The sequence below is a fragment of the Macadamia integrifolia genome, unplaced genomic scaffold, assembly GCF_013358625.1.
Source record: "Macadamia integrifolia cultivar HAES 741 unplaced genomic scaffold, SCU_Mint_v3 scaffold2953, whole genome shotgun sequence".
Lineage (NCBI taxonomy): Eukaryota > Viridiplantae > Streptophyta > Magnoliopsida > Proteales > Proteaceae > Macadamia > Macadamia integrifolia.
Genome location: NW_024869084.1, coordinates 1 through 12,382, shown reverse-complemented (window position 1 = coordinate 12,382; position 12,382 = coordinate 1). Strand labels below are relative to the sequence as shown.

The 12,382-nt window shown below is 37.5% G+C and overlaps 1 protein-coding gene across 1 annotated transcript in view; it reads left to right on the top strand.

Annotated features, from left to right (window-relative positions):
* The window catches only part of LOC122067518 (E4 SUMO-protein ligase PIAL2-like), a 14,547-nt gene extending 4,270 nt beyond the window's left edge, over nt 1–10,277 (top strand). Inside the window, exons 2-3 of the mRNA XM_042631367.1 lie at nt 5,448–5,520; nt 7,299–10,277. Of these exons, the coding sequence (XP_042487301.1) occupies nt 5,448–5,520; nt 7,299–7,307 (82 nt within the window). The 3' untranslated portion in view covers nt 7,308–10,277. The remainder of the gene's footprint in view (nt 1–5,447; nt 5,521–7,298) is intronic.
* The last annotated feature ends 2,105 nt before the right edge of the window (nt 10,278–12,382 follow it).

Sequence of the window (12,382 nt, the reverse complement as noted above, 5' to 3'; positions counted from 1 at the left end):
AAAAAAAAAAAAAAAAAAAAAAAAAGGGAGGATAAAAGATGACGAAAAATTTGATTACTCCCACAGGAAGAGTCTCCTGACGGGAGTAAGGGGGCTCCTGATATGGCCAAATTGACTATCCAGTAGGGAAAGGACACGCGTTGCCAACCTGGACACGTGTCACCCACCTGATAGAGGCTGCCAGGACTCTACCACGTCAACCGCGTGAAGAGAATATCCCCCACGAAGGGGTAGGACGTATCAGAGTACGACTCTAAAAGGAAAGGAGGTAGACTCAAGGAAGACTCCTCCTAGGAAAGGGGAAACCCTAAACCCTAAGAGCTATATAAGAAGGCCCAGAAGAAAGGGAAAGGTAAGCATCAATACCCACACCATTACTCCTATAACAAAAACTGTGCGGCCAATCCCTAACTTGAGCGTCGGAGGACTAACTCCGGACAAAGCTCCGGGCCTCTGCCGTCTGTGCTTGTGCAGGGTCAGCTCATACGGATTTTTGGCAGCAACACTGGTGTTACAGTTTTTTCTTATTAATGGTTGTGAAATCATTATGGGGAATTTGCTTTGTGTTAGAGACTTAGAGGTTGAAAATATGTCTATTACTGCTAGAAAAGGAAACTATTTCTTTAGATTATCGCTTTTATAAGATTGATAAATATATTACTGTAACCTAGATGTGTGGCATGGGTGGTTACCAAAGACCAGCAATCTAGGTCTAGCTTCCCATCAATGTTGAGCATGTAAACTTCAATAATTTTACAAAGAAACCACTATATAGAAGTACAGATTTTTGTTTTGAAGTAAACATGACTAATGAGTGGCTCCAGGTTTTTGTGAATTTTTCAATACCAATTGGGTGATCAAATTGGTCGGTCCCGTCATTTATCCAATATGATATCGGGTGCAAAGTGCAAACTGGAAACTTGGACTGCTTTGTTTATTGGTACCCTTGATATTGTCAATATTGATGTTTAAGCGGGAGACCAGTGAGTTTTTCTGCTGGTGAAGGAAGTCTAACTTAACGTGGTATGGATCACTTGTTATAGATTACAGGTGCATTGGGATTCCTTCTATCCATTCTACCTCAATACTAGTACTTATTCCATTGACTAATGGATTATATTAGGAGAGGCAAGGAGAGTGTGCAGTACAAAATACAAAAAATTAAGACAAAATCTACATATATCCTGGCACATGCAAATAATTGATCTTGTGGTCCTTCCTCTAGTTGGTGATCAAAGCTTTGTCACCCTCCCCAGCCTCCAAATTTAAAGTACTTGAACTTTGCTTTATGAAATCCAAGAGAAACATCAGACCTGAATAAAAACGAGTGCACTGTCATCCCAATGGTCCCTCATGTCATCCTTGATATCCCTGGAGACGGCTTTAATATTTTTTTGATCAGCGGTCACCCAGAGAGTTTGCATCAAAATTTGAAGTTGAACTTTGATGTCTTTTTAGGAGGAGGGCACCATACCTCTGGCGCCAAAGAGGAGAAAGGAGATGGTTAGTTGATGAGATTCTATGACATCATGGATCGCTTGAACGTAAATTGATTGTGGAATTCATGAGATTTCTTTTCCTTTTGTATGGAAAACAACCCATGTAGAACAATAATTGGTTCAGACCCCCTCCCCTCCACCCCCCCCCCCCCCCAAAAAAAAACAAAAAAAAAAGAGGGAAAAAAAGAAAATAAAAGAAAAAATAAATAGAAGCTTTAGCTTTGGATCCAGTAGGAGTGTATGATTCTCTTATCTGAATTTAGTTATCTCAGCTAGGATCTGCCTATGCAAGCTAACTTTAGGCAAGGAAAAACCTTTGATTGGCCAGTTTGCTTTCTGAATCAGATCATTCTTTGATCATTAATCCCGATCCCTTTGTCCTTTGTAGGCTTCACCATTTATGCTTTCTCTAGATCAGTGGAAGAGGGGGATTAGATATCTTGGCTGTTGTACAAGGCCTAAAACTTGACCTTTCACTTTGACTTCATTTTGAGAGATTAGCAATGGAAGGCAATTCATAGTGCCTTATGGCTGTATACAACGACAGCAACAAACTAAGCCTTATCCCAACTTAATGAGGTCGGCTACATGGATCCAAACATATTAATGATGTGACATGACAAATGAAAGATGAAAGATGCAATATTAAAAGTGAGAGGTGAAAGGTGAAAGATGAAAGATGAATGAATTTATCAAAATTGGGTCCTTGGACTTATATAGTCTTATAAAAGAGGACCATGGTTTGGATTGACATTGAGCACCTAATTCAATTGAATCCCATGTGTGAGCATCTCTTTAGATTAGTCAAATGACAAGGTTTCAGACTTTGTGCGTCTTCTTTGCCAGACCAGTGATGTCATCATTATTACTTGTTTCCCTTCTCGGGTTGATGCAGCAGCAGTTCATGGACTGGGGCAAACTCTTTTGGAATCCCTGACCGTGACAAATCAGATTCAAATATGGTTAGGTCCACTAGGATATTTAGGGGTTATTTATATAATTTGAGTTTTATTTTATATGGAGATATATTAGGGAAGTAGATACGTAGGAGTCTTGTTTCAGTTTTAGTTTCCTAATTGATTTGTATCTCTGTAATTAGAAGTTTTTATCTTTATATATGTATGTAACCCAATGATGGGTATCAGAAATTGTATGAATTGGGGAATTTATTTTGGGTTTTGCTGTGGTGTGCTAAGATGTGGGCCTGCCGGCCATTCATTTCCCCTCCTATCTCAGTTCAGACCTTGATGCAGTTGGGCGTGGGATTCCTTGGTGTTAATTTTGTTATTTGGTTTTTATCTATGTCATTTATTTTTAGAGTAGGGTGTCGGTCAAGTTAGTAGGGAGATTCAATTGTTATTTAGATTTCAGTTTCTAATTTAGGTTGGTTTCCATTGTTACACTTTGATTTCCCTTTACATAGCCATGCAACATGGTGGAGAAAGACAGTTTTTAATTTTGAGAATTGAATGAAAAGTTACTTTGGGTTGAACCAATGGCTTCCGTGAACTGTGCCTACTTCTAGGTCCCCCTCTGATCTTCTCTTCCTCCCTTTTGTTCAGGTATGATTCCTCTTTTCCCCCTTCGTTTTTCTATTCTTCTTCCCATTCCGGTGTTTCCTTGTTTTCTCTGTTCCTGCAACTACCGATGCTCTGTTTTGACGTCAGATTGAGTTCCGCAAGAGTGAACTAGATCTCTCTTGCTTGATGTTCTTTCTATCTGAAACCTTGTGCGGAGATCTTTCTTCTGTGAGCGATTTGTCCTGTGCAATATGGTCCTGAAGGTTAACTGTATGAGTGCATCAAACTTGAATTCATACCTGCAATTGAAACTTCCGCCAGGTTCTGCTTTAGAGATTAATCTCAAGCTTAATATTTCATAATCTGGATGGGTACTGGTTAGTTTTCAGAGTCCAAGGGGTTAACAACTTCAATCTGAGTTTCCATCTTGATTGGGGTTCTTACGAGAAGGGCATCCCAATTGAAATCGAACCAGTTTAGCTAATGGTTCTGTTGTATCGTGAGGTTGAGGGTGACCAGGTTTGGGAAATTTCACATAAGGTAAGATATTTTGTTATTTTCACAAGTCCCCTGCTTCTTGAAGTTTTGCTTTGAAATTATCTTTAGTCTGAATTTAATTTCTAGAACCTCCCTTTACTTAATTTTAATTCTTGTTTTGTCCCATGTCACTTATTTCACTGTAAAGGGGTTATAAATTGCGATAGAAATTACAAGATCGCCTTTGATTTGTTTAAGATTGAATTAATTGCTTTGTTGGGGGCCCATAAGCGATCCGGTTCCCTTTTTTTGGAACCCAGATCTGCATCAAGTGGTATTAGAGCGAATAATCTGCAATTTCCCAAGCATGGCTAGTCACATCACAAATGGTGAATTGCACAAGTTATATCGTGAGGTATTTGAGAATCAACAAAAAACTGATGCTATGCATGAGAGGATTGAGGCAAATTATGACAAGTTCATGGACGAGACTCAAGGTGCTCACTAAGATTCTTGTCTTTATGGATAGGTTCAAAAAACAAGCTGATGAAGGACCATCTGCACCACCTCCTCAATTTCATAGCCTATGGATTGAAGATACACCTCATAGACTGCAAAGTGATATTGTTATACCCTAGGATGTCACACGGAATTTTTTTGACAGAGACTATGGCATCAAAGTTGAGGTTCTAGCGTTTAGTGGTGAAAAGGGACCTGAAATTTTTTTTTGACCGACTTACCATGGTTGAGAGGATATTTGCTTATAAATCCCTTTCAGACAAAAAGAATGTGAACTTAGACTCACAAAGTTTATTGGGTATGCATGTTTATGGGGACGTGATGTATACTATAGTCCAGGTTTGTTAGTCACTTGAACTTGTTACCAATTGGGAGGTTATGAAGCAAATTCTGACTGATAAGTGTGTTCCTCCTAATAATGAGAAGGTGATATTTCATAAATTGCTTAATTTTTAATAAGGCAACAAGGATGTGGATGCCTACACAATCGAGTTCCACAAACTATCTTTAAGGTGTCGACTTCAGGAGACGGATCAACAATGGGTTATTAGGTATATCAGCGGGTTAAGTACTGAGATCCGACTAGATTGGCTAACACCGATTTCAATTCCGTTGATATGGCAGCAATTAATGCCAAGACAGTCGAAGAGAAGTCCAGTTATTGGAGAAGTATGATCTAGACTCCTTCAGTTTATAGGCCTCCACCATGTATGGAGGAAAAGAAGCCTGAATCTCGTAGAATGGAAGAAAAGAAGCCAGAAGCAAACAAAGTATGTGTTTGGGTGAAAAACATCATTTGCGATAACTGTGGCGAGAAAGGCCACTACACCAACAAATGCCTTAATAAGACTCGTTCTATGAGTGTAGTAGAGAAGCAACCTGAACTCTATATTATCTAAATGTACCATTTTATGCCATTTGCAAAGGCAAATGGTTTCCAGTAAGATAACTGATATGAGGGCCATGTGTAAAGCACATGCCTTCAGCTATTTAAAAAAAAGCATTTATGCAGACAAAGACATGCACGGTTGTGTAAATAAGTAAACTTTCTTCTCTACTCTCTCTAGCATATGAATTAGTCAATTTCTTATTGCCGATACCATTTTCTGTGTGTAAAATTGAATAATGCTTCCATGTAATAAGTAAACTTTCTTCTCTACTCTCTCTAGCATATGAATTAGTCAATTTCTTATTGCTGATACCTTTTTCTGTGTGTAAAATTGAATAATGCTTCCATTGCTACTCTTTTGTGTAGTCCTGCATATTTTGTTAGTGAATCTCGAATTTATTTTACTTTGTTCTGTAGTCCTTAATTGTATTTATTACAAATGATAATATGATCCTGATCTTAGTGAGTGACTAATTCAACTAGTTATGCATCTTATCTTGTTTTCGTTGCCCTACTTGACAAGATTTCCTATGATGAATACAGAGGTATTGATCATGCAGTTGCAAACAATGAGGTTCCGGCCCGAGCTCAAGAATTACCTTTGGTGTTAAAACAGGTAACTTTGGTTGCATAATAGACACTTCTTTGTTCAGTGCTTGTTTTCATTTTTGTATTAATGGTATCATACTGTGGATTAGAACGTGCTTAGTTGTTCGAGTACTAGCCTTGAGGTATCATATCCAGGCCCACCATTGGTAAAAGTTGCATTCCATCCTCTATCAATTGTAATACTGATGGTTTAGTAGAAACCACCTGCTTCTGTTGAGTAGCCATACTTTTCAGGGACCTACATCCCAGTTGAATAGAACACAAATTGGTTGGATAAGGTTTTAATGGCTGATTGATTGATGCAGTGTTATCTGTATCTCCAGGTGTCATCTGTACTTTTTTTTGGTTTTTTATTTGAAGAAATTCATAAAAATTGCTATGACATGGTGATGCTCATTTGAAGACCTACATCCTAGGAAGAAGGCCAACAAGTGTGGCCAGCATGTGGCCTAACCTTGTTGATGATTTCTAGTTCTTATACTTAGTTCTATTTCATGCTTTTAAATCCTTGGTTTAGTTCAATTGAACCATGATCCATGTTGGTCCAATGTCGATTCAATTTAAGTGAATCTTTTATTGTCTTTAATTAAACTTGAGTCATAGGCATGTTAGGACTTAAAGTTTTGACAATGTTTTTGAGTTAGTTTCCTTGTCAGTTTAGGTGTTCTATTTGGTTAAGGATTGGGTTTGGCCTTTCATTTTTAGTGTTTGAGTCAATTTTTGAGTTTTCTATATAAGGTTTTAAGGGGGGCCATCGTTGTACATGAATTTGATTAATGAAAATTGGTTCCTCTTCATTTTTTAAGATCCCTTGTGTTTGATCAAGGTAGGTTGGTGTTTGATCAAATCAAACCACCCCGGATGTTATTTTCCATTATTCTTATTGTTTCATCATCTTTTTATCCAACAAGAAGTATTGTTCTTCAAGTTTTCCTTGAATTTCTTCAAGTCTTTTCAAATGATGGATGTCACATGTTTTTTCGGATTAAGCAATTCAGCCATCCGATCAAATTCAAATTTTGACCAGGCATTCAAGAACCCTAATTTGGAGATCGATCAAATCTGGGCCCTTTTTGATGGTTTGATCTTGAGGTATTTGCAAAATACCAATTCTACCCTTCCTTTCTCAAGATCTGGAAAAAAGTTACTGTTTTGTGTTCAAATAGTTACTATTTTACTTCCATTTGTTGATTCTAGTTAACTCTTGAAATCAGAGATTGTTTCTGCTTTATTATCCTAATTTCTGAACCCTATTTTATGGTTGGATATTACTTTTTTACCCCTATTCCTATTGCTATTAGGAATCTTCCAATTTTCCCTATTTTAAACTATTCTTTGAGTATAGATCCTTGTCAATTGGCTACAATTTTGACTCTTTCAAATATAGTAATAGATTACGTGGTTTTCGTTTGTTTTTCATTCCGGTGGTACACTTTTGAGTACCTATATTATATTGTTTTTGTTTGTTTTTCATTCTTTTGGTACTCTTTTGAGGAAGACTTGTAATGTAACTATCGGTACTTCTCATTTATCCATTCCTAGATGAGGATGGTGATTGTTGGCCTGACTTTCCCCACTGCCTGATTTACGTCGTTTTCTTCTTTGTTGTTAGATGGGCTAATAACTTCAAATTGGGTTTTGTGTTAGGGTTAGGGCTTTTCAATTGTAATTTTTATGAAGCTCAGTGAGGACACTAGAATCTTTCATCTTTCCTTTTTTCTGGGTCTTCTATTGTGTTGGGGTTAGGGTTAATTGTAACCTGGTTTGTGTTTCATTTGGATCCAGGTTGAGTAGTAAGCTGGCACTCTCAGTGTGCAACCAACCTGATACTGTCAATTTCCATCTGCGTTAATAAATTAGTGAGCATTTCTTTTGGTACTGATTTGAAATTTAGACATGCAATATTTTTATAAATAAACTCATATTAATGACTCGACAGGTTAAAGAGTACCAAGCACATAAAATAAGAATCATAAGGAAGTCTTTCATTTCTCTATCATTATAGAGAATCCCATCTATATTATCTATGGAATTCGAACCTGAACTCTTTTTATGTAGTTTGAGTAGAAAATAAAGAAGGAGAGGAGAAAACTGGCTTGTCAGAGTGACAAAGGCCACCACTTTATTTCTAATTAAGTTGAATTACAAATAAGGCATGGTTTATCTAGCATGTGCTACATGTGGAGCATGTATGTACAATGAATCTGGACACATTACAGGAATAAAGAAATAAACCAAGAAATAAACCGAACTGAACCATATCTCAACATTCCCCCTTCAAGTTGGTGCATAGATATCGCACATGCTCAATTTGGAAATTAATGGATGAAAGGATTTAGCATATATACCCTTGGTAAAAATATGTGCCAGTTGGTTCTCTGTGGTAACAAACGGAGTGCAGATCAGTCCATCTTGGATCTTTTCTTTGATGAAATGCCGATCAATTTCAACATGCTTGGTCCTGTCATGGTGAATATGATTATGGGCTATACTGATTGCAGCCTTGTTGTCGCAGTAGAGCCTCATAGGTCCCTTAGGAGTCAACTTCAGATCACTGATTAGCTTTTTCAACCAAATGAGCTCACGAACACCATGTGCCATTGATCTATATTCAGCCTCGGCATTGGATCTGGAGACTACATGTTGTTTCTTGCTTAGCCAGGTGACAAGATTTCCCCCAAGAAAGGCACAGTAACTAGAGGTAGAACACCTTTCGTCAATGGAACCGGCCCAATTTGCATCAGCAAAGGATTCTAACTTCAGGCTTCCATTGTTTGAGAATAAGATACCCTTTCCTGGTGCTGATTTTTGGTACCAGAGAATTCTGTACACTGCTTAAAGTCGAACAGTCCTTGGGTCGTGAAAGAAATGACTAACAACACCCACTACATAAGCAATGTCAGGCCTTGTGTGAGACAGATATATGAGTCTTCCTATAAGGCGTTGATATTGTTCCTTTGCTATAGACTCACCTCCAGTATTGCTGAATTGGTGATTAACCTCAATGGGAGATTAGGCCTGCTTACAACCAAGCATCCCAGTCTCTTAAAAAAGATCTAGGATATACTTTTGTTGATAGATGAAGATCCCTTTGTTGGATCGAGCTACTTCAATCCCCAAGAAATATTTTAGGTTTCTTAAATCCTTGGAGGCGATTTTGCTTCATCATCACTGGTGAACACTATATCATCATCTTGGCCTCTCTATGTTTGACAAATAGGGTGTGATCCGCACTACTCTGTTTGAACCCGAACTTTAGCAACGCCTTCTGAAATCTTTCAAACGAGGCACTGGGAGATTGTTTGAAACCATAGAGAGATTTCTGGAGGTTGCACAACTTACAAATAGTAGTGGAAGAATCGAAGCCAAGAGGAATATCCATATAGACTTCTTCCTCAAGATCACCATTCAAGAAGGTGTTTTTTACATCTACTACTGGAGATTCCACCCAAGGTTTGTTGCACATGATAAAAGAGCTCGTACAGAATTCATATTGGCAACTGGGGCAAAGGTTTCTTGGTAGTCAATGACATAGGTTTGAGTGAGTCCTTTGCCAACTAGCCTTGCCTTATATCAAGAAATGGTTTCATCTGCATTCTGTTTAACTGTGAACAGCCACTTGCACCCCATAGGTTTCTTTCCCTTAGGACAAGGGACAAGCTCCCAAGAATTATTTTTCTTCAGGGCTTGCATTTCCTTTATCATAACAGTCTTCCATTTAGGGTCAGTAATAGCATCTTTCCAGCCTTGTGGAACTGACACAGAAGGTAAAGAGGAAACAAAAACACAATAGGTGGGGGACAAAGATTTATAGGAAATAAAGTTAGAAATGGGGTGTTGGATACAAGATCTAATCAACTTTTAGATAACAATGGGACGATCATCATGAGCAAAAGGAGGAGGAGCATAGTTACCTTCTGTGTTCTCTGAAGCTGATTCAGGGTAAGGTAGGAGGACTTGGTAAGGTAGGAGCAACTTTCTCTTTGTGGTGAGAATAAATTATGAGTTCTTTTCTACTAATCAAAGGACTTTAAGCGTTCTCCCCCTGAAGATGAATAGTATCAATGATGAGAGGATTGGAGAAACTATATTTGAAGGCATTTCTTCCTCAGTAATTCTCCTCTTGAAGAGATGTTGGATAAAAGGGTTTGTCTTCATGGAAAGTAACATCCATGGTGACAAATAACTTCCGGGTGGAGGGTGATAGCAATGGTATCCCTTTTGGGAGGTGGAGTACTCAAGAAAGACACATCGGAAAGCTTAAGGATCCAGCTTAGAATGCTGAGGAGAGGAGTTGTGGGCAAAGCAAAGACTCCCAAAGATCTGGGGAGGGAGATGAGCGGCAATAGGAGGATCGGGAAGCCTGCTGCTTGGAGTCTTGAAATCGAAAACAGTAGAAGGGACCCTATTGATGAGGAAGGCATCAGTGAGAACAACATACCCCCAGTAAAATTTGGGGACATAAGTGGTGAACAGCAGAGACCGAGCAACATCAAGAAGATGCTGATTTTTTCTCTTAGGATTACCATTATGCTCTGGAGTATGAACATTGTCATACTCAGTGCCATTATCACTGCGCAACACCTGAACTTGCACAACAAATTGGGTCTGAACCATATTATGGAACACTTGGAAACAAAGAAATGTGTTTGAGATTTTAAAATATAACCGCAAGCGTACGGATCAGTGTAGCTACGGGTCGAACACAGGGAGAGCAGCTACTTTATTTTTTTATTTCTTTTAATAATACGAAAGTGAACCGATTAATGGTTGTGATCTAATTCTAATTACCGTCCTAAACATATGTATCTAAAATAACGTCCTAACCATTCGTCATCTAAGAATTTAAAGACGCAAGCCACGCAATTAAAATTAAATAATTAAATAACTGAAAATAAACAACCCACGCAATTAAAAACAAATAAAGGAAAAAAATGCTGAAATAAAAATAAAGTAAAAGAAAGGGGATAAAGCTAGAGAGAGACTCACAAGTAGGTTTCTCTACTTAGCCCGAGGGATGCATCATAATATGAGCTTCCCTACTTGACCAGAGAGTCACTCTTATAAGGGTTATTCTTCTTGGCTTTAGGGAAAGGGAGACAACTAAAATAAAAACAATAAATTGATGGTTCTATGGCTAGGAGGGGCAAAGCCAACACATACACTAGCCATGAACCTTGGGGGAAAGGGATAACAATAATGTAACGACTGAAATTAAAATCCTAAATTAAGAAAGAAAGGATAGTCATAAGAGAGAATGAGAGGGGGGAGAGAAGACTATTGAAGGAGCCTACTTACTTGAAATTCAACCCTTGAACTTGAAAGCTTGGGTGATTAGAGATACTACCAGTACTAAAAATCATATCTGGAATAAACCAAATCTGAAATTTTTAGTACTAGAGAAAACAAATCTTGAAACAAAAAAAACTGAACTTGAAAAAAAAGATGCTCCACGGCTTGTGATCTTTTCACCTAGATCTAAGCCTAGAACTATAACTTTAAAAATTACAACTCAATTGCATAAATCATAAACATAAAAGGCTGAATAAGAATAAAAGAGTGCTTGCATTAATTGACATAAAAAACTATTACAAAAGTGATTGAAGCAAAAATAGAGAAGAACTAAAACTAAAGAGTGAGAGAGGGAGAGAGAGAAGAAAACTAAGCATAAACTAGAAAATAAACTAAGGGGAATAATAAAATAGGAGGGGGGGGGAGGAAGGGGCTTTTATAGGGTTTTTTTTCTTGCCTCCTTCCTTCTACAAGTCTTCTTTAAGAAAAGAAAAAAAAATAAAATTAAATCTGGGTAAAAATCCTCATTCTCTGAGATATTGTTTGAGGAAAGAGAGAATCTGTTTCCAAAATTAACAAATTCTATTATTTCCTTACAATATTCACCAATATTTTGCAATCTTGATTAAATCAGAAAGGAATCTCTGCATAGCATCTTCAAGATCTTGTGAGGTGGCAAGGAGAGAAAATAATCTTTAGGATTTTGTAGGAGAGAGGATGTGGTACTAATGAGTGGGTCCCACCTTTGACTGGTTCTTGATTCACTTTAAGCACTTTCTCTTGTAGACTTGGAAACAAAAAAAAAAAAAAAAAAGAAAAATAAAAGTAGTACTATCCAAAGTGGGGCAAAATGTACACTTATATCCCTAAGATTTCACACATTATTGTGCTCATCAAAATGCTTCAAATTTTGTGCGAAGGAGATAAGCCTATGTTAAGCGAGTGTGGTTATCAATAAAAGTAATAACTCAACGATACCCACCCCGAGCAATAATAGGACACCATAAATCAGAATGGATGATAGAATAAGGTAAATTACTTTTATTATCACTTGGGTGAGAATAAGACCGAGTGCGCTTGGCATGCTCACACACATCACAAGAAACACGTCCCTGTGGACAATACTTTATTAAATCATTATTTGAGATTTTAAAATGTAACCGCAAGCGTACGGATCGGTGTAGCTACGGGTCGAACACAGGGAGAGCAACCACTTTATTTTTTTTTTCTTTTAATAATGCGAAAGTGAACTGATTAATGGTTGTGATCTAATTCTAATTACGGTCCTAAACATATGTACCTAAAATAACGTCCTAACCATTCGTCATCTAAGAATTTAAAAACACAAGCCACGCAATTAAAATTAAATAAATAAATAACTGAAAATAAACAACCCACGCAATTAAAAAAAAAAAATAAAGGAAAAAAAAATGCTGAAATAAAAATAAAGTAAAAGAAAGGGGATAAAGCTAGAGAGAAACTCACAAGTAGGTTTCTCTACTTAGCCCGAGGGATGCATCATAATATGAGCTTCCCTACTTAACCAGAGAGTCACTCTTACAAGGGTTACTCTACTT